The sequence below is a fragment of the Triturus cristatus genome, chromosome 7, assembly GCF_964204655.1.
Source record: "Triturus cristatus chromosome 7, aTriCri1.1, whole genome shotgun sequence".
NCBI lineage: Eukaryota > Metazoa > Chordata > Amphibia > Caudata > Salamandridae > Triturus > Triturus cristatus.
This window is the reverse complement of record NC_140590.1, coordinates 559,824,878-559,851,991: the sequence shown is the minus strand read 5'-3', so window position 1 is coordinate 559,851,991 and position 27,114 is coordinate 559,824,878. Positions and strand designations below refer to the sequence as shown.

At 45.6% G+C, this 27,114-nt stretch overlaps 1 protein-coding gene across 2 annotated transcripts in view; it reads left to right on the top strand.

Moving 5' to 3' along the window:
* KCTD2 (potassium channel tetramerization domain containing 2) overlaps positions 1-27,114 on the top strand; it is a 118,860-nt gene that overhangs the window by 81,988 nt on the left and 9,758 nt on the right. For both annotated transcript variants that reach the window (XM_085617059.1, XM_085617060.1), the window contains exon 5: positions 20,197-20,322. In XM_085617059.1, coding sequence (XP_085473185.1) covers positions 20,197-20,322 — 126 coding nt within the window. The remainder of the gene's footprint in view (positions 1-20,196; positions 20,323-27,114) is intronic.

Sequence of the window (27,114 nt, the reverse complement as noted above, 5' to 3'; positions counted from 1 at the left end):
ATTTCCGGTAACATGCGCATTGCGGAAATTTTGACATTTTCGCGCGCTCCGCGAGCGGAACGGAATTTTAGCCCAGGCCTACTGCAGATCACACACTGTGCATAGATCGCCATCTGGTGTTGGGCCCGGATGTTTGCACTTGTTTTTGTATTGGAAAAGTCTTTGGAAGTCACGAGATAGGTGACTCCTCCTTTGGACCATAGGGCGCTTGGGCCTCGGCTCCATGGTCAGATTATTTTTTTCCACCTCGGATGTGTTTATTGCGCTACAGTTCAATGCCGTTACCGATCCAACTTTTGACGCGCAATCCTTCATCCTTTCTCCAGTATTGTTTCGTTCGCGATCCCTAGTCGTCGCACATCTCTTCAAGTTCGAGGTCCTCGATTCCGGTCGTCGACTAAGGCCTTTGGGCCTACCTAGGCCATTAGATCTGGCTCATGGAAAGGACTCCTTTTAAGAAGTGTCCTCAATGTGGATCAAAAGTTTCCACACACAGAACTTCATCAGGTGTGTAACCTCTGCCTTTCACCTGAGCACGAGGCCAGAGACTGTCCAGCTTGTGCCTCTTTCCGCTCCAAGAAAACCATCCGGGATCGTCGAGCTTAAAGAAGAAGGTCTCGCTCGTCGACATCCATTCCCGACGACATCTTCCAGGAGGGCGTCGATGTACCAGTGCAGGAGCGACTCGAAGAAGGCCTCGTCAGCGCCTCTGAAGTCTGACTCCGACGTCGAAGACATCACTCCTGGGCAGCGGGTCGTAAGTAGACGTTGATCCACCCCCCCCCCAAACAGAAAAAGGCTTCGGTTTCACCTTTGGGCCTAGGTGCACACCGTGACAATACTTCTCACGCCCCACCTTAGGGCCCGGCAAAGAAGTTGACAAATAAGCCTTCAGGCCACTCGGGATCGAGTCAGCCTGCCGTCGGTGCCAAAACCCAAACACCGGCACCCAAAAAGAAACCATCCTCCTCCGTGCCGACCACTGGGTCCACATCAGCGCACTCGGCACCGAAACCTAGTGGTACCGACCCCTCGACTCCAAAAAAGTAATCGGAACTAAGTAAAAAGCCACTTCCAAAGAGTACGGATGCTCAACCTTCGGAGCCGAAAAAACCTTCGGAACCGCAAAAAACACCGGTTCCGCAGGCTCCTTCAGAGACTAAAACATCTCACCCTTCCAATCCAAAAGTGCATAAATCCACTCCAGATTCGGTGCCGCGCAAGCCTTCCAAACCGAAAAAATCTGCGCTGAAACACCAGCCTCAACCAGAAGAGCTTTTTACACCTGATCCAACCCAAAAAAACTCTTCTAAAAGACCCAAGAACAGGTCAAATGACTCTCCGCTCCAAAAAGAGACCAATGGACATACCTCTACCGGCTCCATCTCCACCAAAGAAGAGAGACATTGCAACATCTCCTCTCAGACCCCCTTCTCCACCTCCTCCTCTACCTCCCCCTCCACACCACCTCCTCCACCAGTGGACGGTGATGACACCTTTGATGAAGGGGGGAGGGGGGTGCAGACGATGAACCACTAGGGGATCCTAGTCCGCCTCACACACCAGACCCATGGGACGATTATAATACACCAGATGTCCCTAATGTACCACAAGATGACATCTATCCCTCTAGACCTTCCCCTCCAGAGGACACCATAGGTTTCACCCAGCTCGTTCATAGAGCTGCACAATACCACATGGTACAATTACACACATTCGATACATCCCAGAGGTCCACTTCTGTTCTCCCCATGTTGAAAGGGGTAGTCAAACACGCACCTGAGGTGTTCAAAGATCCTGTTAGGGCTAGGGTTATTAACCCCAGGATAGAAAAAAAGTACAAATCTGCCCCAGCAGACCCTGTTTACATCTAGGCACAATTACCATTGGATTCCTTAGTGGTCTCCAATACCAGAAAGAGGGCTAACTCACAAACGTCAGGGGATGCTCCGCCTCCCGACAAGGAATCAAAACTCTTGAACGCTTCTGGTAAACGTACAGCGTAACAAGCAGCCAACATTTGGCGAATCGCCAACACAAGCTTTGTTGGCTAGATACGATAGGGCACACTATGACGAGCTAGAGACCCTATTGCAACACCTTCCTGACAAATACAAGACCAAGGCCAATGACCTCATACAGGAGGGTAAACTCATAACAAACACCTCCATTCGTTGCGCTCTAGACGTGGCAGACACCGCCTCCCGAGCCATTAACACAAGTGTCCTTCTAAGTAGACATGCATGGCTACGCATTTCTGGTTTTAAACCAGAAGTACAAACTACAATACTTAACCAGCCATTTGATCAGGAACACCTATTTGGCCCTGCCGTGGATTCATCTCTAGAAAAGATGAAAAAAGACACCGACACGGCTAAATCAATGGGAGCCTTGCAATCGCAAGCTCCCAGACGTTCTTCTCGTCGCTCCTCTTAAAAGGGCACCTCCAGAGGCTATTCCTCTGACAACCCCTCCACGTCCTATAAAAATCCCACCCAGACCTCATTTACCAGAGGTTATCAAAGAGGGGGCGACAGAGGCAATAATAACAAAGGTAGAGGCAAAACCAACAATACTCGCTCCGCCTCCACCCCTACCCAATGACTCCCCTCCACTCCCCCTGGACCATTCCACTCCGGTCGGGGGAAGATTGCTACAATTCCTACCTGTCTGGAACAACATCACTACAGACAGGTGGGTGACACAAATCGTTCAAAACTCACCTCTACCCCCCAAACATACCACCCAGACAGCGCCCAATGTCACCAGAACATTTATCGCTGCTAAAGCAAGAGGTACTTTCCCTCCTACAAAAACATGCAATAGAACCAGTTCCCCTGCATCAGCAAAACACTGGTTTACTCCTTGTAATTCCGAAAAAGGACTGCTCTCTGAGACCCATCTTGGACCTCAGACCCCTAAACCTGTACATACAATCAGACCATTTTCACATGGTCACACTTCAACAGGCCCTTCCTCTTCTCAAACAAGGCGATTTCCTTGCCACTCAAGGACGCCTACTTCCATATTCCTATTCACACCTCTCACAGCAAATATCTCCGGTTTCTAGTAGACGGTCAGCATTACCAATTCAAGGTACTCCCATTCTGAGTCTCCACAGCACCCAGAGTCTTCACCAAATGTCTAGCGGTGGTTGCAGCTCACCTAAGAAGACCGCAAATTTACGTCTTCCCATACCTAGACGACTGGCTCATAAAAGCCAAGTCATACAACCAGTGTGTACATCACACTTACGCCACAATTCAACTACTCCATGACTTAGGGTTTACCATAAACCACGCTAAGTCTCACCTATAACCGTCCCACATACAACAGCACCTCTGTGCCACAATAAACACCTCAAAAGCACTTGCATATCCCAGTCCACCCAGGAAAGCAAGCATACAAAGCCTCAGAACAAAATTTCAGCCGCAACACTCTCTTCCAGCTCGAGTGTTCATGCAGTTGATAGGGATGATGGCCTCTTGCATCTTTATAGTACCTCATGCAAGGCTCCAGATGCGTCCCCTACTGGAATGTTTAGCACGTCAGTGGAACCAGGCTCAAGGTCAGCTGACAGATCTGGTGTTGGTGGACGGCCGCACGCATCGCTCTCTGCAGTGGTGGAACACCCAAAACCTTTCCAAGGGGAACCGTTCATCGAGCCGGTCCCACAGATTTTGCTAACAGCAGACGCATCGCTCTCCGGCTGGGGAGCTCATCTATTACATCACACCATGCAGGGCACCTCAACAAAAATTACTCCACATCAATCACCTGGAGTTACTAGCCATATTTCTGGCGTTTCAGAAACAAATATCAGGCAAAGCTGTCCTAGTCCGTGCCGACAACATGACAGCAATGTACTACATACAGAAACCAGGCGGGACACACTCCCTACAGCTCTCTCAACTAGCACAAAGCATATGGAGATGGGCTATTCCCCAGAACATTATTCTCCTAGCCCAACATGTTCCGGGAGTCCAGAACAACATAGCAGATCTGTTAAGTCGTCCGATGCAACCGATTCACGAGCGGGAACTTCATCCGCAAGTTCTTCCACCATTTTTTCACATGTGGGGGCAGCCAGGGATGGATCTCTTTGCCACACACAAACGCCAAATGCCCAAGCTTCGCCGCCAGATATCCACACCCATTATCCAAAGGCAGTGCAATATGGATGAATTGGTCAGGCAGATTTGCGTATGCTTTTCTGCCTCTCCCACTCATTCCACTGGTGGTGCGCAAACTGCAGCAACACTCGCTGACTCCCATCCTAGTTGCTCCAACATCGGCCAGACAACCGTGGTACACCACATTACTGGAACTATCTGTGGTCCCGCATCAAAAACTAGACCTCTCCCCATGCCTCTTAACCCAGAACCATGGAGAGATCAGACACCCGGACCCAGCACAGCTCAACCTAGCGATCTGGCTCCTGAGGTCTTAGAGTTTGGTTACCTTAACCTACCCCCTGACTGTATGAATGTTATCAGAGAAGCTAGATGCCCCACCAGTAGAGCCTACTATGCAGCCTACTATGCAGCCAAGTGGAAAAGATTTTTGATATATTGTCACAACAACACCATCAATCCTTTAGATGTCTATTCAACACATCATAGGTTATCTACTACATCTCCAAAGGTGTAATCTAGCATACACATCTATTAGGTTACACTTCGCTCCCATAGCAGCCTACTTAAAAAATAGACAACACTTGTCGCTATTCAGAATACCGGCCATCAAAGCATTTATGGAAGGCCTCAAAAGAATAATTCCTCCCAGGGTACCACCCTCACCTGTGTGGAATTTAAACATTGTTCTCACGCGACTAATGGGCCCCCCATTCGAACCTCTGCACAAATGCGAGTTACAATTTCTAACATGGAAAGTCGCTTTCTTGGTGGCCATTACTTCCCTTAGAAGAGTAAGTGAACTACAGGCACTGATTATTCAAGAACCATTCTTACAACTCCATCATAACAAAGTGGTTCTCAGAACCAATCCCAAATTCCTCCCTAAGGTTATTTCTCCCTTTCACCTCAACCAGTCTGTGGAGTTGCCAGTATTCTTCTCGCAACCACAAACAGTCGCAGAAAGAGCTCTTCATACTCTAGATTTAAAAAGAGCACTCCTTTATTACATTGAAAGAACAAAAGCTTTTCGCAAGACAAAACAACTTTTCGTGCCCTTCTCACCACCACATAAAGGCAACCCCATATCAAAATCTGGAATTGCAAGGTGGATTGTCAAATTCATACAAATTTGCTATCACAAAGCAAAACGTACACTATCCCCGAAAGATAGGGGCTTCGAAGGCATTTTTAGGGAACATTCCATTAGATGACATCTGCAAAGCAGCTACATGGACTACACCGCACACATTCACAATGCACTATTATGTAGATACGCAAACAAAACAACAAGCTAGTGTGGGCCAGGCTGTACTCAAAACACTATTTCAAACTACTGCAACAGATACTGGTGGTCGCCGCTAAGGAGGGGTACTGCTATACAATCTATGCACAGTGTGTGATCTGCAGCTCATATGCCTCGAATGGAAAATGCTACTTACCAGTATGCATCTGTTCTTGGCATGTAGAGCTGCAGATCCACACACGGCCACACACCTCCCCGGCTACCTTTATCTGTTCCAGTATTATCTTATTTAGATACAGCATACATGGGCATCTTTTCTGTTCCTCACAAAAACTCCATAATTTCCCTGCTGGCGAAAAAACAATCTGACGATGGAGCCGATGCCCATGCGCACTATGGTCCAAAGGAGGAGTCACCCATCTCGTGACTTCCAAAGACTTTTCCAATACAAAAACAAGTGCAAACTCTGCCAGTGAGAGGAAAGTCACTCAGCCTTCAGCTACCACAAGGAATATTCGGATCACTGCACAGGTGCACTCAGGCCCAAAATCACCTTCTAAGGCTCTCCAAAAAGGCCTTATCACGCAGTTCTTCCAAACCCCCTCCAATTATGGGGCCGCACTGGCCTCGCCCACAGCCGGCAATACAGAAGGCGTTGAAGTGGCCTCTCCCATGGTTGGCACAAATCCAGTCCACCACAACTCCGCCACGCCAACTATGAAGTGATGGTCACATTCATGTCCTAGGTTCAAGGGCGTTTCTAGGCATGAATCCGTAAAACTCTGGCAGTCTTCCAACACTTCTTTTAACTCCCAGGCACTGGAACCCCTAAAACTGGATAAAACGCATCTCGAAATAGCAGTGTGTTCAGGAGAATGTGTGCATGTAGTAAAACGCAGGTTGGGTGATTGAAGTTGAATGAACTTTAATGAATACAGGCGCCTGAATAGTTGTTATTACTGTGCCAAGTATGCACTGTTGCTTATTCCGTGGGCTGTTTCAGGGGCTCTGAAGTTGATGCAAGGTGGAAATACTGTCAATAACTTCAAGCTGAATTGAAATATTTAGAGAAGGCGCGTCAGACTAGAAGTAAAGACCAGAATATTTATAGTAAAATCTCTTGCACGACCATTTAAAGACGGACCACTAACTTTTTGAGTAAAAACGCTTGACTTTGTGCTTTTGTGCTTGGCGTGGCCTATGCTCCAGAATGTTGGCCACAAAGGAGAATATAGCAAAAAAACTCTCTCAGACAGTTTATAATGCCTATTTCAAAGTTAAATACTCTGCTAAATCAGTTTACATTGATTTAAGACTGAAAAGGGAAGATTACGAGTAAAATAAAGTGCTGCAAAATGCTGCTAAATTTCCATTTTTGTGCTGCTAAATTTGCAAATCTATGCCGCAATATCCTACCAAACTTGCAGACGATCATCGTGGACTGCTTTTACCTCTGTTTCGCACTAATGGCGTCAGACTGTGCAAGGAGGCCTCGGATCTATGCTTCTCTGATAATACGCCAACTACTTTAACCAGACTGGGGAAATTCACAAACCCCAACCGACTCACACTCTTAAACGTCCCCACACAGTGACACTTGCCCCTGTCAGTGCACTATATGCTTTTCATCCAGCTGTCAGGAGATTGTCAGCCCATAACAACGGCAAGACCCACATGGAAGGCTCGTCATGGCTTCGAGGCCTCCCTCACTGCAGGTCATCTCTTGCATCTTCCAGTCCCTTACTTCATCTAGCCCATAACAATGGCAAGAGCCACATGGAATGCTCGTCATAGCTTCGAGGGATCCCTCACTGCAGGTCATCTCTTGCACCTTCCAGCCCCTTACTTCATCTCTGTGAGCTTCACCTAATGGGGGCCGGGATGCTAAATCAGTCCAGACTAACACCCCAATGTGGCTATTTGGAAGCATTTTCGTAAGCATAATTCAGAGAGGGCCGTAGCGGACACCGGGCCTTTCCCTGGTGGACCGACAGGGTGGGGGCTGGTTTTGGGGTCTGGGGTGAGGGGGAGGGGGGGGGGGGGAGTTGTTACTGGGGCCTGCAATATCGCCCCCTGTAACAAAACCGGTCAAATCCGGCCCTAGGAAACAGCTCAGCAGCACTACCCCTCCCTCCCCAGGAGGGCCGGCTGAGCAGTTTGCCAGGGCTTGTTTCGGTTCCCAGTCTGGCCCTGACTAGGATGCCAAATCAGTCCAGATTAAGTCCTCGATGTGCCCATTTGTTAAGCATCCCAAGCACCAAACCGCATCAAGTCCTACAACTTTGCGCTGTATTCCCTTCTTCCACAGTCTTGGATGTTTCTTCCTTTGAACGAAACTGCCAAAACTTTCTGAACTTACCTCCATCTCTTTTTAAATAATTTTAAACTATGTGTACAGGACGTTATTTCCCTACCAAGAAACACCATTGATTTTATCCTTTCTAAAGATTTTATTATTACTCGCCAGCTGTATTTATTGTATTTATGTGTAATTGCACCACATTGTTCCAAACGTGTAATGATTTTTATTAATCGAACATGAATAAAAAAAATACTTTTATTGGAGGAGTGATACTGCAAGAGTGGAAAGAGAGAAAGAATAAGTGTGAAAGGGATACACTGACAGTGAAACTAGGAATTAGGAGGCAATGGGTATTGACTTTGAATGGCTGTCTGTTTGCAAAGTGCCGCCATCCCCGCACTGGTGACCTAAGCTGCAGTAAGTATAAAAGGTGTACTTTGATGAGATGTCTGAATCTGTACAGCAGCAGGCACAGCTGTATGATAGAAGACTTTTCCTTATGACATCATCCTAAACTTCAGTTCACCATATCTCTCACGAATTAAGATTCACTAGGCAAACACGAATGGTAGGCCCTGAAAAACTGAGCAGGGATCTTGTGGGTTTATATTAGCCAATCCTGTAATCTCTGAATCTAGGGGCTTGTCTGTGAAGCTATATAGAGCTAGGGTACTTTAAATGGGATACTATCTTACACGGAGAAAGACAAAGGGGATAGAGAGAGAGAGTCCCTGCTCTCTACATCTGTCTCAGAGTGACAGGGCCAAAGCTGCCATATTCTCTCTCTCTTCCCAGCTACCAATCTCTGCTGTCTGTCTATCCCTGAAAGAGAGGCCATAGTGGAGTTGGCATGTCACCGACCTGCCACAGGGGTCAGCGGTCCTCATACTCAACTGAGGAGAGACTGGTGCTTACAGATTCGAGGGTTTGCACTCACTGCTATAGCAGTTTCTGCTGTTCGTTGTTATCCTTTTACAGGCATCTTAGGCAGACTATCACCAATTAATTGCTCTCCTCCTTTCCGCACTATCATCTCTCCACCAGCCCTCCGAGTAACATCCACACCCCTTCCTTTGCCCTTGTGCTCTGTCTTACCCTCTTCATTATTTTAGACTATCTGATCTTCCTCACTATGAGGAAGATCAGGCAGAGGGTATCAACAGACATGTTCATACCCTCTGCACTCTCCCAGGCTTTCACCCACATAGAGCTGGGCGAGCCAACAAATTAACAGAGAGCAGAGCCAAGGGTCTGGCTCAGATCTTAAAACTCGGGCACAAGCTGAGCCCTGAAAATATTTCCTATGTAAATCCTATAACAAACATCACATAAAATATAAACGATCCCTTTTTGGGGCTTTTTTACGGTTGGCCCTGGGAGTGAGCATTATATTACTAGGAACAATACAGTGTGCGGCTACAGTATACCACAAACATATTTCGTCTTTGATCACGTAAAATATTATAAAATCTCTATAAAATTCAAAAAAGTGTCTATCTTTACATGTGGCAGCTTTGACATTAGTAGGGCGTATTATAGCAGTGCACTGAGAACTGGTAGTCTGGACTCGCATATTTGAAAGTGCCTCAGTCTGCAGCTCTGGCCCCGGCGCCAAATCCTGGGTTATGGGCAGGAGGTTTCAACAGGACCTTTCGCTGAGCCAGAGCAGGGCTTCAGGCTCAAACTTTCAGTAGCTCACCCACCTGTACTCACATACTGTTCTCTCCTAGACTGTCGCATCCTGTACACTTTTTAGAAATCATTTTTATCTTTGCCCTCTCTCAGGCTTTTACATCCTCTGCACTGTCGCAAGATTTCACACATTGTCCCTGCTTGGGCTGTCACACACCTTCTCAGCCATTTACACATTCTGAACTCTCTCAGGCATTCTGGTCCTCTCCGCTTTCTCAGGCTTTCACATCGTCTGCGCTCTCTCATGATGTCTTTCTGTACATTTAGGCTTTCACATCCTCTGAACTCTTTCCAGCTTCCACATAGTTAGCGCTTTTTCAAATGGTCCCATATTGTGTCTCAAATCTCTTCACCTGCTGTTTCCCGGCCTGTAACTTACATTGCACCTGTGCTTTTCCTACATCATTTGTCCTTGCTCTCTTCTTGCCTGTCTCAACCTCTGCTCCTTCTTCTCTGTCAGATCATTTCCACTTCAGCTTTTGCAGTCTATAGCTTCCTTTGCAGCTGTACCTCTGATCTGTTTGCCTGGTTCATTCCTTGTTCCTGTGTTCTTTGCCTTCACTCTTTTGGTCTGATAAATACTCTGTGGCTGCACTCTCTAAGGCAGTCTTTAAGCTTTCACATTCCCTGTCACATATGTATTACTGCACTCTGTAATGTTCCTCTGCTCCTGCACGTTTTTAAGTTGTCACATCTTCTGTCCTTGTGTTCTCCTCAGCCGTCGCTTCCTCTATCCCTACATTCTTTTATGCAGCAACTTTCAGCATCCCTGCTCTCATTTAGACTTTTACATGCTTTGGTCCTGATATATCTTAAACTGTCATTTCCTCTGTCCCTTCATGCCCCTTGGCTGTCCCTTAGGCTGAGCCACTCAAGGCCAGATCTTGTTAGCCTCCGTTCTTGGGACAGTTTGTTAGATCTCTCTTTCACGAAAATATTTCAGAAGGGATCTTTATCTAGCTCTATTGTCTGGTAGACTGTCCTTCTAGGTCTCCTTGGTGTCCACTGCAGACGCTGCTTTGGTTTCTCCAAGCTTGTCCTTACCTAGTGAGGAACGTCTTAACCTCGCAACTCCAGGCTGCAGCCGAAACACCGGGCGTCAGCGCAGCCGATTCTGAGGCCGCCTCTGCTACTCTGGTCAGCAGTTGGACTAACAAAGAGATTACTGAAGCAAGCGGCATAACCAATAAGCAGTGTCCTTGTTCAGAATTGGATCTCCTTCCACAGCAAGGTAAGAACGTTGGCTTAAGTTTTTCTACTCATGCAAGCAACAATGTTGCTTCTGTTGAACGAGACTATTTGGTGGAAAATGGGCAAAGTGATACTGCTGTTACTGAATCTGGTGGGGTACCTGCCTCATAGCTGAGGCTCCTTGTGGAGGGCAAATAATATTTAAAGTACCTACTCCGGTGCTGATAGAAGCCGGTGTAAGTAGCGGAGGCCAGGAAGGCGCTTTGATGGCCTCAATGGAGACGCTGCCTGTGCATCACAGAACAGCATCTGACCCAACAGCTGTATTGTATGTGGGGTTAGACACTCAATTGTGTCAAGAGCAAGGGTCAATACTGGTGTCTCCCAAGCCAATACCACAACCTGTGGATAAAACAGGAGAGGATGTAGGAAAAAAACAGAGCAAGGCAAGGGTGTAGAGAAGCTAAGGTGGTAATAAAAAATAAAAAAAGAGGGTCATGACAGCGAGCATAACAGTAATCCCAGCCCCAACTTGTCTGAAAGAGCGCTCTAAGGATAGCCCACTGCGGAAATAGGTCAGAGCTAAGGGCGAAGTTAAGGCTATAGTCTCTCGGTTATCTAGTCTCGGCCGCTCACCCTGACACTTCTGTCTTTGGCACTAAAAGGGCTTTAAGTTCAAATATGGACTTCAGCTTAGCTGACCCTCCAAGTCCAAGACTGCATGAAAAGTCTGATTCTCTGGGGAGTGTCTCATTGGGGCGCTTGCCTACGGGAGTAGTACCTGGTATCAACCCTTTGGACCAGGCAGAGTCCTCTGAGGTGAACGAACCCTCACTATCTACTATTCTCCAATTCTTGCAGTTGCAGCATACGGAGGCTCGGGAACATAATGCACAAGTTAAAGCAGACGGTATGGTGCTACACCAATCACTAACAGAAGTATCAAGCTAAGTCGCAGCACTTTCCTCAGAAATGATGGAACTTCAACAGTGGCGCGGATCCAAAAAAAAGTTGAACACTTGGAGAACAGGCAGAGGCATAACAACTTAAGGGTGTTTGATGTACCAGGAGGGAGATGGTCCCAGAGCTTTCATCGTAAACCTGTTCTAGCAGGCTTTTTCGGATCTGGCAGACTGGCATTTGTACTCACAAATTCAACTGGCTCATAGATTGCCTCTCTTCATTCGGCAACCTGCCCAGTAAAAGCCTTCGCAACCTCGGACCATCCTTATATTCGTAGGCAATTTCCTATTACGTCAAGCCATCTTTCTGAAAGCCTATTCTGTAGCACCTATTGCAGTTGGATCCTTGTCTATTTTTGCACAGTCTGATCTGTGTAAAGTTACTGTCGACAGCAGGTGGCGACACCCTCAGCTAATGAACCCACTGAAGGCTGTTGGAGCACTGGCCTTCTTAAGGAGCCGGCACGTCCTAAAGTGATTAAAGATGGCCGTTTTCAGTTCTTTCATACAGAGCAGGAGACTTTAAACCAGTGGAAATCTGCCTCTTGGTAAACTTGTACCTATCTTTGGCTCTTTCTAAGTTGGACATTCAAATTCTCCTTTGTGAAGTGTCTGAGTATTTTTGGTGTTGACCATAATATGGCCTCCTCTTCTCTTTTTTTTTTTTTTTTTTTTTTTTTCTCCTTTTATTTCTTCCAGTCTTTCTCGGATCGATTATATGAACGGTTTGAATGTTGGTCTTACAAGTTACCTTCTCAACAAACTACAGGTTGTCCAGAATGCTGCCGCTCAACTTGTTTTTAATATTCCTATGAGAACCAGCGTTAGACAGCATTTGCGTTCACTCCACTGGCTGCCGGTGGCCCAGCAAGTTAGGTTTAAAGCCCTTACCCTGGGCCACCGTGCTCTTCATGCCTGTGGTCCCCCTTATCTATGGAAGGGCTTTCTGTTTTACACCCCCATCAGGCATCTGCCGTCTTTCTCCCAGCTCTTGGCCCATATACCTCGCTTTTGGCTTTCAAGAGTGGGAGGTTGTTCCCTTACTGTTTGAGCTGCCACTGTCTGGAACTCACTTCCTTTCGCTCTCCATAGTACTCAAGACCTCTGCCTATTCAAGATAAACCCGAAGACTGATCTATTTGTGTAAACTCCTCATGCTTGTCCTCTGGCTCTCGCCGGGACACTCTTCCGAGTAGCTGTGCGCACTATAAGATTATATCACATAACACATAACATAGTCCGTTCTCGGTCTTTTCTATCTCTTCTTTCTTTTTTGCTTCTCTGTAGGTGGGAGCTGGTGACAGGGGGATCCGGGTGCAGCGCTCCCATCAGGCTGTCATACCATGGACAGTCAAAGGGTGGTTGATTCCTTCTATAGGAACGGGGGAGGGCGGAGGGAGATCACAAGTTTGGTGATTATAAGTTGTCGGTCAAGGGAAGATAGAAGTCAGCTGGATTTGAATTTGGCAGTCCTATACAGTTTGAAAGAGGCGAATCTGTGGCATTCCGTGCATAAATGCAGGGGGGGTGTCTATTTAAACTACATCATTTTTGTTAATGTCTACGTTGAAATTTATGTGTTGGAATGTTGCGGGCCTGAATCGGACTAAAAATGGATAATGAGGCAAAGAAGAAATGAAAGTTTTTACTGCATATATTAGGAGTAACTATCTTGCATACAAGGATCGAGCTTTACTTAAACAGTTGGGGTATGATATCCTTCAAGGGTGGGCGACAAATTCCGTTCCGCTCGCGGAACTTGTGAAATTTCGGCATTTTCGCGTTCCGCGCGGAACGCAAAAATGACGAAGCTTCCACGATCCGCGGCGGAACAGAATTCGGGGGGGGGCATGAGGGTAGAGGTATTGCACAGGATTCATTCTGGCATGATGCTCCTGTCACAAAAATTAAACCTCAACAGGAAGCACTTACAGATATAAATAAAGCAAGTGCCCGAGTTGAAGCTCAAATTCAGTAACGCTTTAATCAGCCCAAAAAAATCGTGAGCTAGGTTGAGGCTGGGCAGGTGTGCTTTTCTCCCCATATCTACAGTCTAAAATTAGCTGTGATCCTTGATGGAGATCTGTGCATCCATGACTTTCTCAAGCGCAATCCCCATTTAGTTCCTATGACCAGGAGCTTTTTTCTCCTCATCTGCTGCTCTGATCGGTCTCTGACCCATTATAAACAAGAGGCATGTGAACCCGCATAAAAGTCCTGCCCGTTTGGCTCCGCCCCACACACCCTAGCAGTATGCAACGTCTTCCCTCCCTTTCCCCACTATGATGGACAGCTCACTCAAGGGACCCCGGCGCCTTTCGGCATGGTGGCAAAGTTACAGACACATGTTCACGGGAGACCACTCTTCTGGCCCTTTACGTAGCTGTAGTGTAGGAAAAGCACTATACATTTACCCAACGAGGTAGCACTTACTGATTAGCCAGTAGAAAGTACTCCAGTTGAGTAGAGGTATTGCACAAAACGGTGGCATCTTCATGGATCAATATGCAGGGCAGGATTCATTCTGGCACGATGCTCCTGTCACAAAAACTAAACCTCAACAGGAAGCACTTACAGATATAAATAAAGCAGGTGCCCGAGTTGAAGCTCAAATTCAGTAACGCATTAATCAGCCCAAAATCTCCGCGAGCACGCGAAATTTCGCGTGTTCGTGGAGATTTTTTGCCATTTTGCAAAATTTTGCGAAAGGCAACGTCGCAAATTCCACCCACCCCTAATATCCTTGTACATTCGGGGCGTGGCCATATCGAAATTTAAAAACACGACTGTCAATATATTGAAAATTACAGCAGACCCTAGGGGAAGGAGGGCCATAGCACAGGTGACTCTATTAGGGTATAAGGTCACTATCTGTGTAGTTTATTGCCCAAATATGGACCATCCCAAAGTATCTGACCACTTAAGTCTTGAGCTACTGGACTATACTGGCGAGCTAATAGTAATGAGGGATTTTAGCTGTATTATTACTATAGCATTGCTACTACCACAAACCAACGAGTGCATGTAAGAATGGTAAAATCCAGACAGCCATCTTGGAACTCTTACGTTTGCAAAGATTAGTGGCTGTATGGAGAACACTGTAACCCCGTGAACCGGGCTATACCTACTATTCTTCCCCTCATAAGCATTATTTATGTATTGATATGATTTTTGCCCGGCAAGTTATGCACATATCGAGGTATGTACCAAGATTACTTCTGATCATAACCCTATCATGCTGACAGTCTTAGCTACATCAGAGTGTAGCACAAACTATCATTCATTTACATTCTAGCGTCATCTATTAGTTAACATGGAGTACCAATCATATCTCAGAGGTTCATTGGGAGAATTCCTATGAATTGTTGTTTGGGATTGTATGAAGGCATATATTAGAGGGGTAACCCTTCAGTTGATTATAAATAGGATCAGGTCTATTCATGAGCAAACAATGCAGTGTCGGGAAAATTGTCTGAAGCTCGAGAAGCAGTATGCCCAGGCAATCTTAACCAGGAGTTTTAATGAACGGGAAATTTATCTCAGATAGAAAGACGTCTAACGGTTAATTGGGGTCTGACTGAGAAATTAGCCGCCAGTTATCAGAAGAACAGAATATATTAATAATAATATGGCGACAAGGTCCCGCCTTCTTGCACATGAAATTTCAGATAAAAGGGCTCAGAACAATATCAAGTGTATTCGGGGTAACAACGATACGTCTTTTATAGATCCTCATGCCATGGCTGAAAAATTTAGGCTTTTCTACCAAGAGGTTTACGGTAAACCATCTGGCTTTGATTACCCTACTATAACTGAGCATCTCACAGGGAGTCACCTTCCTTGGCTGGATACTCTGCCGGAATCCAGACTTCAAGTAAACACCTCTTTTGATGAGATTGAAGTTGCCATTAGTACCTTGTCTGTAGGGAAAGCCGCTGTGGAAGATGCAATACCATTAGAATTCTATAAGGTTTTTAAAGATATTCTAATACTAGAATTCAATGATTTATTTTCGTATGTGGTGAATGGAGTAGATGCCCCAGCTTCTTGGGGACTGGCAAATATGGTAGCATTTCTTAAAGTGGTTCATTCCGACCTATATCATTGAGAAATGTTGATGCTAAAGTTTATTCTGAGATCTTGGCAACTCGCCTGGCACCTCTTTTGCCTAATTTGGTATCGGCACAACAGCATGGATTTGTGCCGGGCAGGGACACTGTTGCACACATCAATACTGCGAAAGCAGCATTCAACGTGGCAGGAAAATGAAGGATCAGATTGGCATGATTACGTGAAAAAGTCTTCGATCAGGTCACCTGGGCAGCACTCTGGAAGGCAATGGCAACATTCAGCTTCAGAAACAGGTATATCGCATTAGTCCAGAAGCTTTATAAAAATCCTTTGTCAAAGGTCATTATGAGTGGTATCTCCTCTTCTCGATTTTTATTTTTTTTATACATAGAGGTACACGTCAGGGATGTCCTCTTTCCCCATTACTGTTTGCTCTCTATATAGAGCCATATATAAGGCATCTCCTACTGAACAAAGGCATACATCCAGTAAAACTAAATGAAGTAGCGCTAAAAGTAATGGCATATGCCAATGACATCGCAGTATTTGCTATTAATCAGCTGGCTTCCCTGGCGATTATATCAATGGAAGCAAAATCATTTTGTTGTTTTTCCGGCTATAAGCGTAATCTTTCTAAAACACAGATAATCTTGAACTCTCAATCACAAACCCTAATACCAGCAGTTGTTAAGATGGCCGCATACTTGAGTGTTCAGCTGAGTGGTTTCGTCGAAGAGAATATCAGCCTCATGCATCAAGCCAAAATCCAGTCGGTAAAATACCGATTCGCTAATAGCTCCCGGTATTGAGTTAAAAATACCCAATCCCAATGCATCAACCCAAAAGCAAAAATCGCTATTTAAGGAATCCTTAAATAGCGATTCCTTAAATAGCGATAGCATTTAAGGAATCCCAAATTGAGATTCCTTAAATGCAATGCATGAAAGTTAAAAAAATTAGCGAATTCGCTAATAGGGGGAGCAAATTACCATGAAGATGAACTGCATGGTAATTTGCTAAAAGTTTGAAAAATGCACTTTTGTGCATTTTTCAAAGTTTCATGTTGCGCACACACATGCCCTTAGAGCATGTGTGTGTGCAACATATGTGCACATATCAATTTCAGGGGTGCAATAGAGTGTCATTTTGACACCCTTGCACCCTTGAAATTGCATGAGCAATTTGCGAGAACCTACTGGTACTCGCTATTTGCTCATGCAATCTCCAATTCATTCCTATGGGCCTGGAGGCCCATAGGAATGATTGGGATGGCATTCCTTAATTGCTACTCGCAATTTGCTAGTAGCAATTAAGGAAAGTTAAGGAATCGCTATTTGAATAGCGATTCCTACATGCATAGCCTTTTGCTATTCCTTATTAGCGATTCCTTATTTTTCGCTAATAAGGAATCGCAAATGGCATTGTTGATGCATGTGCCCCTAAATTACTTAACTACGAGCCTCTGAAAACTGTAGCTACAAAATTACGGATGTTGCATCAGCTACCTTCAAGTATTCTGAGGCAGTACAATAATATTAAAATTGATATATTGCCCTCATTTCTCTACCTATTTCGTGCCAGACCTCTCAGTGTCCCTGGCTTCTATTTTAGATGCTTGGAGGGCGTCATAGGCATCTTTATCTGGAGGTATAGGAGAGCAAGGCGCACCATTAAGTTTCTCAAGCTTCAGTATAGACAGGGCGGCTTTAATATACCAGATTTTTAAGCTATATTACTGGGCTGCGTTTGCTGGTTTAATACAGAGGCTTCAGAATTGAGGCTGTTTCAACCATGCTAGGATATCATTTAGCGCTAGGTCCCGATATCAGATACATACTCCAGAAACTGACAGATCCTAATTACTTTAAGAGGGTCATATTTAAGGTAGTTAGAGATATAGCTCGAATTTGGCAGGAAAATCGTTCCAGGTACTCGTTGCCTGCTTTACATACAATGCCCCCTTATGGGATAATCCTATATTCCCAGACATTTTTCATGAGAAGGTGGGAAAGGCATGGCAACAAAATGGGGTATATAATCTAGGACATTTGTATGACTCAAGGGTTTTGGACCTTTACCTCACTGCGGGAAGAGTATGGGCTCCCACACCACTTTTTTTCCAAGTACTTACAGGTGTGGGATTATCTAATATATGGCTGTAAACCAGTTCTCGATCAAGAACCACAGGAAATCCTCATCTGTTTATATTCGACAACCAGCATATTAACTTTAAGTTCATTCTATCAGAAGCTATTCTCATACGCCCTAGATGACAGCCTGAGGGTAGCTTACAGATGGCGTAAACTTCTAGCAACTGAAGTTACGGTCACAGAAATTCAGGAGGCCCTTACTGTATTAGAGTGATCGGTGGTATCTGTTAATCTTAAATTACAGCAATTCAAATCCATTCATATGTTGTAGTATACACCTAGTCGTATCTCTAAATGGGTGTGAACCTAAGCCTCGGAGAAGTCATACTGTCCGTAGTGCCACCACGACGCTGCCGATTTATCCCATGTGTGTGGAATGCCCCTCGCTCAATATCTATTGGGAAGGTGTGATTCAACTGTTAAGACTGGCTCGGTACGAACTTCAATTGGGGATAAAAGATATTCTGTTTTGGTATAAAGGGGGATTTGACAGATATCTTGGCTCATTAATAGAAATTTCAATTGTTAGTTCTCGATGATGCATTGCCTGGGCTTGGATTGATCGCCTTCCGCCACAGGTCAGTGAGTGGTGGGCATTATTACGGCAAATATATGAATGTAAACAAGCAGTTGCTAAAGCATGCGGCCCTTGTTCAATCAAGAAATGTGAGAAAACCTGGACAAGGCTCCAGTGGGTCTGATTAGGTCCTCTTGGGACTGGTATTTTCTGATTCTGGGCAAACTTGTATATTATTATTAATTTTTTTGCTCTTATTTCTTCTTTTTTTCGTATCATGTTTCTTTGCTCTAAATTGTCTCAAGTGTTATAAATCTGACTGCCTATGTGTAATATGCTTTGTGATCTTCATGGAAAAAAAGAGCAGTTAGACTACAATGAGTTTGAAGCATGTTAGGAGCCAAGTAAGCTGTAAGTACGCTGTATTTTGGCAACAGCGTTTTGACCTGTCTTCTTTCAGGTCATCATTAGGATGCGATTACACATTTGAGATTGCGGCAGAAATGGGTTGTGCTAGGGCGTGGGACAGAGGAAATCTGGGAAGGGGTACCGTGTTGGTGGGAAGTATTAAGAGCAAGTGTTGTTTGGACTCGCTACCCACGACTTCCTGGGTGCCTCTGTTCGCCCAGACTAGACCCCTTGAACCCAAGATCCATTCCGGACGTGCTTCTGGATTGCACACTAGGTAGCTATCCCTCAGATATTTGCTTCCCCCCCCCCCCCCATTCAAATAAACATGTCGTCCCCCTGGGCCCTGGTCCACCCCGGTGGGTTTTTAAAAAGCAGCGCATGCGCTGCTTCTTTTTTAATTTTTAATTTGTTTTATTTATTTTGCAGCTTATTCGCGGAACCCCTGTGAATTTGTGGCAATTAAAAATAATTATTTTAGCATTTTTGTGACTCCAACACCAGGCCTGGAAGTCAGATTTTCTCTACCCTGCCACCTAATGCCTTTTTTTTTTTTTAATGCTTTTTCTCAGGACTCCAGACAGAGTCCCGAGTCCTAAGATGGCTGAAACCACTTGCTCGTTGATGTGGTGGCAGCCATTCAGATCTCAGCTTGAGGTTTGTCAGCTCTGCAGATCCTCGGCAGCGTGATATACACAATTCTTTTTTTAACCTTAATTTCTCCAAAACTACTGAAAACATTTCCACCAAAACACTAAAGCACTCTTTCTGGACCAAGATCCAGCTTTCTGCCAAATTTGGTGTAAATCCATTCAGCGTTTTGGGCTACAGCACTGTCTAAAGTTACTATGAAAAAATGAATAGGGCTAATGCATTTTGGACTCTAAACATCGTTAACCATCAAGCACCCACTCTTTATTCTTTGAGTTATAAATCTAATACTTTTCAAGTAACCGCATTCTAATTTAACATGTAGAGGTAAATGTGTGGTAGCCCTTGCAATGTAGCGGTCCCTTTTTGTACTGCATGTGATGTAAAGGTGGGCTACCATCCGTACTGAAGAAACTTAGTTGGCGGCCAAGCAAGCATCAATGTGAGCCCAGTGTGTGTTGGCTGCCTAATTCTAATTAACTTCAATGTGCTATGCCTCTGTCACATCGCAGAACATCTGAGACTTTCCTTTCTGTAAAATAATTTTAATTTATTTCAAAATGTTGTGAGATCAGCCACTGCAAAGTTCTTCATCATTCCATGCTTTCTGTAGGTGAGATGTCAAACTATTTTGGTGGTTCTGAAACACCTCTACAACCTGCGAATACCTTAAGTTGTTAGACTAGAGGCCATATCTTCCCCAGTTGCATGCCCTGATCAAAAGTGCATTACGCCAGAAGAGAGGGGAAAGCAGGCATGCAAGAGATGGCTCGGGGATCCGATGTGAAAAGCCGGGGGCAGAGGCGGGGAGGGGGTCTATGATGGGTGATTGTTCCCAGGTTTGACATAGTGCTCTTTGTTGTTCTTCCTCAGCTCATCAGTATCGGCTCCTCCTATAACTATGGAAATGAGGATCAATCGGAATTTCTGTGTGTCGTCTCCAGAGAGTTAAATAACTCGACAAATGGTCTTGTGATAGAGCCCAGTGAGAAAGCCAAGGTGAGAAACCAGAAACTGCTCCCATGGTGGCAAAGTAGAGTATGTGTGTCTCAGTGAATGTAACAGCTGAAGAAGCCACTCCTGTGTCAGATTGAATAGAAGAACTGCCGTAGGGGTGTATTACACTTAGACATGTGTGTGGAAGCATTGGATGATCCTGGAGTTAGCATTCTTAGTAAAGTTTTGTATGTGTGTGCAAGTTGTGGATGATAGTGGAATCAGTGTTTATGTTGCAGTTCTGTAACCCTTTTGCTCCTAGGGTCCCCTCACCTCCCCAAACTTGGGGTTGCCAGAGCCAATAACTGAGATTCACTGTGCAATCGTTTTTCATTGTGTACTCGGTATAGAACAGTTCATATGCTAAAATATAAAGAGTGAAAAATAGGTATCAAGGTAATGTATGCATTTCCAAAATGGGCACCAGATATTGAGTTTAGAAGCAGTGGTTATTTGCACATCTCTGAATTTGTGGGTACCCCTACTAGCATGTGAAATAGAGGGCATGCCTAAAAATGTCTTCTTTCTTACAAACTGGCTTGCATTTGGAAATAGAATTGGTAATAACACTTGTTTTAGTATTCTGTGTTCCCCTAAGTCCCCAGATAAAAAAAATAGTACTGCACTTGTGTGGGTAGGCTTAGTGCCCGCGAAAAGCAAGGGCCCAAAATCCAACATGGACACATCACATTTTTCCACTGAAAACTGACCCTTTTTTTGCAATGTGCCTAGCAGTGGATTTTGGGCCCTAGCTCAGCTGGCACTTGGGGCACTTAGCAAACCTGGATATTTTTTAAAACTAGACACCTGGGGGTATGCAGGGTGAGGTGCATGGCTCTCACCGGGTTTTCTTACTCAGATGCCCTTTCAAACCCCAAACGTTGACTAAAAAACACATTTTTCTCACATTTCTGTGATGGAGAGTTCTAGAATCCGCAGTGAACAACTAATTTTTTTACCAACAACGATTTCCCCAAATCTCCCAATAACAATGGCACCTCACTTGTGTGGGTAGGTCTAGTACCCTCGACAGTAAAAGCCCCAAAACTGACCCTTTTTTTTTTTTTTTTTTGCAATGTGCCTAGCTGAGGATTGGACCCTAGTTCAGCCGCAAACCTAGCAAACCTTAATTTTTTTTTTAACTAGACACCCGAAGAGTTTCCAGGGTGGCGAGACATGTGTGGCTCCCACCTGGTTTTCCTACCCAGAAGCCCTTGCAAACTTTGACTAATATTGTGCTTTTTTCTTGCATTTCTGTGATGTAAACTTCTGGAATCAGCAGGAATCCACAAAATTCCTTCCATCCAGCAATCTCCCACTTATCCTAATAAAAACGCTGTCCCACTTGTGTGGCTGGGCCCTAGTGTGCGCAACAGAAACAGATCAAACCAAGGTCAATGAGTGTCCCTTTGCGAGGACTCCCATTGATGTTACTTTCCTCTGTACCTGTCGCGGGCAATAGTGTGGCTAGATACTAGTGGGGTAGCATTTTTATTGGGACAAGTGGGGAAACGCTGGGTGTTAGGAATTTTGTGAATTCTTTCTGATTCTGGAAGAATACATAACCGAAATGCAAGGAAAATATACTGTTTTAGTCAAAGTTTGAGGTTTGCGGGGCACTGTGGGTAAGAAAACTTTGTTGGATCAATGAGGGCCACATCATCCTGTACTCCCCTGTCTAGTTTTCAGAAATGCTGGCATTGGTAGGTTTTCTTAGGTGGCCGCCGAACCAAGGCCCAAAAACTGCAGCTACCCGATTTGTTGATGTTGCCTCTGTGCGTCTTGGTTTCTGCCCTTTTGCGGGCACTAGGGCCACCCTAGAGACTCCCGGTTGTCTAGTTTATGAAAATATCTACAGTTAGTAGATTTTCCCTAAAGACGATGTACACTCTGGCAGAGCAAGACAGAAAAGACGAATATTACTGCACATCCATCTACTCCTCGAGTACACACACATACTGGTTGGATTTAGCATGAGGGTTAGTGAAAAGATCAAAATGAAAATGTTATTAACAACCTATTTCACAAAAAGGAAATTCACTCTTAATAATATAATTAAAAGTTCAAAATTCAGACCCAATAACTACCAACTTGTGAGCTGTAAAGCCATGACAAGGCACCAACCTCTTTACAGGCCATTCACACACCTTTCATGCATCACACACAAAACCTTTCCCTCCGCCAGCCACAAGCCCAGTATATAACAACACTTACATCAACAAACGCGCCATTGAAGGGCCCTTCACTTCCATACGCCTACAGGACTTGCACAGCAGTCACACCGCTGGGCAGCTGACAGAGTAGGTAGCTGGCATTTGGCTGGCAATGCGTGTGTAGAGACCAGCAGCAAGTCACTACACACACACATCGCCACCCGTAGGCAAACCACACACACTGCCAGCGCACACACCAGATACCTGTTCAAAAACAACAATCGCACCACCTGGAATCTGGTAAAATGTGTGAATTGGTGTTTCGGTGGTGGTGTATGTATGTGGTGACTTGCTGCTGGTCACAACATACCCACACTGGCAGCCAAACGCCAGTCCACACACACCACTAGCCTAGTGCCAGTTCACACACAGCCATCAAATCTTTTTTTTTAACAAACACGTAAATTCAAACCAATTAAAAGGGGATGAAAAACCAACTATGACTACAAACATAACAGGTCTAACTAAATACATCAAGCAACCGCCAACTGTGAAACTGAACAAAAAATATAAAATGATACAGACCAGTCAGCTCACTTTTACTGTTGTGTTTGCTCCCAAAACTTGAGTTTCGTGTGGTAAAATTTAAAACAAGTGGGCTCACATAGCCCAGGATTAGGACACTCGGGGCAGTACATACCACTCCTTTCACACCCCTCTTCGGACACACTCTACATCTCTTACAGGTAAAAAATTTTTGTTGGGTGTGGGAGGAATGTAATTGGGAAAGTGGCTATCTTTCAATCTAGCCTGGCTGAAGACGGCTGAAATGCCAGAAACCGGTCCTAGGAAGCTTGTTTCCGGTCCAGGGAAGACATGGCTTGGCAGTTCGGGCTGGACTGTTCCCATGAGGCACAGGGTCAGACTGATTTGCATATGGCCATGTCTGAACTGGGGTGGCAGAGTGGGCTAAAGAACGGTGATGGATTAAACCCAGATCAGTTGACTGGGGGTGAGTGCTTGCAATGTTCAACACTCCGTCCATCATTTCCTTTTGGTTTTTGCTATCTTACAATCTAGCCACATCATCCACCACTCCAACTCTGGGAACACTTACCTGTTTAACAAGGCTGCCTAATACAGACTGCTGAAATTTCACATAAGTAATTTTTGAATCTGGAGAACAATCCTCGAATACAACAAAAGCATTGAAGGTTGCCAAATGAAACAAATGAACAGCCAACTACTTACACCAAATGTATGTCTTATGAACAGCACTGCAAGGTTCCAACCTTTGATCTATTCTATCTACACCACTCGTGCTTATTGTAGTCAAAAATGCACTTCAACCTGACCCTAAACAGTCACAGATTAAAGTACTTTCACCCTGAATGGTTGTCAGCATGTGGACTTCTCTCCTGCCTGTTAATTTCACAGCTAGAAGTTCATCACTATGCAAAGCACTGCACTGTCCTCCCTGAAGGTTTTTATGTACAAGCTCTTTAGGGAAACCTTTACGGTTAGAGCAGATTTATAGCAGTGGCCAAATTAGACAAGTACTAACAGCTCTCTCTGTGGTAGTGTGAGCGAGCAGTTAGGCTTACCAGGAGGGTGTTTTAAGCATTTATTGTATTCACTCAAGGACTGATTACACACACTCAGAGGCAGAATCCAGACCAATTATGTGAGTATAAAAAAGATATACCTATGTTTTATTTCTAGAACCAAGCAGGACTTGGCGCAGGTAGGTAAAATGTACATACAATTGTAAAACTTTACAAGGTAATGGAATTGGGAATGGATTTGCAATCGTTACAGGTTTGTATATGCTTTAAAAACTGTTTAAATTACATAGAAATTACTTATGATTAATTTTGCGTTACTCTTGGATTACATTGACGACCTATGGTGATATGCCTAGATATCACACCATGGATCCTACTGTACAAGGTAAGTAAGACTTTTTCTGGATTAAGATCGTTACTTTTCATCCATACAAAACACAGGTCAACATGTTTTTTAGGAACAGAAAACTCCATTGCGTCCTATGGGAAAAACAGTGTTAACGGTTTACAGTTAAGTAAATGACTTACAAGTATAGTTTTTGGGGGTTAGGACCACAAGGTCCAGTTAGGTACTTGAATTGCACCACCACCAGCGGCACTGGGGCGGCCGGGTGCAGATTGCAGGGGCCCAATGTTAGCCAATGGAACTAGGGGGCACCTCAGTTGGGGGCTGCTCACGGGCAGGCCACTCGATCATGGGAGCCAAGTTCCCAGGGTTAAGGTCAGGGCAAAGGGGGCCCCTGGTCAGCACCAAGTTCAACCCACCAGGGGCCCGCGAGTGGGTGCAGGGTGCTTAATAGGTGTCGAGTGCCCAATGCAGTCCTACAGGGTTTGCCGATTTTGGCTGCAGGCTCGGTCCATGAAGTCTTCCAGGAGGAACTAACAGCAGAGCAGGTAAGTTGGAGGGCTCGGGGACATAGTTGCACCTCGGCCCTCTTCTCCAGGGCGCAAGGCGGATGAATGTAGGGGTACCTTTTAAGATCTGATTTCACCTTACCGGGCCACTCGCGGTGGGGGTCTCTGTGCAGAGGCTGTAAGCAAAGTCTGGGAGTCCTGGAGGGGTCAAAACACAGAGGACTAGGACTCTGGAGCGCTGGTGGACCTCACTGGGACCAGTCGGCAGCTTGGACTTAGGCCATAGGCGACGGGTGCAGTTTTGGTTCCAGGCGTCGAGTTTCTTCATCCTCAGCAGGCTCAGAGTCTTTCTTTGGAGTTTCTTTTGAACAGAGCTGCTGTTCTCAGGAGATCCGGTCTTTGTTTAAGGCAGTCTGTTCGTCCTCCCAGGGGTTCTGGAGGTCACAGGCTGCAGAACAAGTCGACCTTTGGCACAGGATCTCTGGAAACTACAGACTGGCTGGTAGGGCTGGGGCCAAGTCAGTTCTTCTCGACAGTCTCCTGCTGTGCGACTTCTTCCGTCCTCCTTCTTAGTAGGTTGCAGGAATCTGGGAGGCAAAGTTCAGGGTCACCCCTAAATACTAAATTTAGGGGCGTTTACAGGGATGTGCAGGTCTGATTCAATGGATCTCTTCCTTGGGGTGGGTACAACTCCTATTATGCCAATCTCCAGTGCGAGGGGGGGGGGGTATGAGACTCTCTCTAATTGGCTGGGTCACCTAATCTTCAAGATGGAGGGGATTGAGATGTGTGCTTCACCTCACCTCCCCCACCTGAGGGGTTGGCAAAGGTGGGCACACCTCTCCTCCGAAGTAGGTTTTCCGTTGATTCTCCCACCCAAAGTCGGGGTCAGAATAGGTGGTAGCCAGTTGTTAGGCACAGCAAAAGACTGGGACGGCTTACAAAGGCTGTAGGCCTTTGAGGCTTTCCCTTCGTGGAACTAGCCCATCCTGGGGGAGGAGGCATGACACCTCTGCCCATGATGGGCTTTGTTTCTGAACCTAGAGAGCATAGGCCCTCTACCCAGGGGTCCAGAAACCCGTCTGGTGGTGGGAAATGACAGGCAGCCATTCAGGAACCACACCAGGGCTCGTAGCTTTTCAGGTGGCATCTCTAAGATGCCCTCTGTATGCATTTTAGATTAAATCCCACACTGGTATCAGTGTGGGGTCAAAGTGCTGAGAAGTTTGCTACCAATCTTCCTGAATTTTAGTAAAGCCATTATGGAGCTGTGGGGTTTGTAATGACCAACTCCCCGACCATATACACTTTATGGCTTTACTGCACTTACAATGTTTAAGAATGGACTTAGACACTGTAGAGGTACAGTGCACATGCAGCCGTACCCTCACCTGGGGGCTAGTGCACCCTGCTACAGGGTTAACTTACCTAGGCCCCAGACAGTGGCTTGTAAGCATGGCACAGAGGGATGTGTGCCATGTCGACTCTTCACTTTTCTCTTCACTTTTTTCTGCACCAAAACATGCAGCCTGCAATGGAAGTGTTGTGGGCGTTAGGTTGCAGGACCCCTAAGGATGGCACAATAGGTGCTACAGCCCTTAGAGGCCTTCCTTGGTCCCAGTGCCCTTGGTACCCATGGCACCTTTTACAAGGGGCTTACCTGTGGCCAGAGAGGTGCCGATTGGGGATACAAAGGTACAGTTTTGGGGAGAGAACACAGGCCCTAGGAACCTGATCTGGCAGGGATTCAGGGTACATCTAGTCAAACTGAATCAGACACCTGGCAAAAAGTGTGTGTGGGGGGGGGGGGTTGCTGCAACAAAAACCCACTTTCCTACATGGCTGGCCAACCCGCAATTGTTGACCAGGAATCCACTACAGACAGACACAGGGTCTGCCCTAGTGACCAGCCGACTCGACTATGGCAACGCAGGAATCACCACCCAACTCCTTAAGAGACTCGATTGTAGGAGAGTAGGAGCTGCACTTATGTTGCCCCCACTTTTTTCTGATGTTAACTGGTTTCTGGCTATAGTCTGGCTGGGACCCTGCTAATCAGGGCCCCAGCCTCTCTGTTCTTTCTAAACAACTTGGAGTGCACATTAGGTGCACTAGTGATTGGATACTGTGTTACCTTATGAGCCCCTAGTATATGGTACCTTAGGTGGCAAAGGTACCTCACAGGCCTACCAGGGGCTGAAGCATGTATTATGCCACCCCTG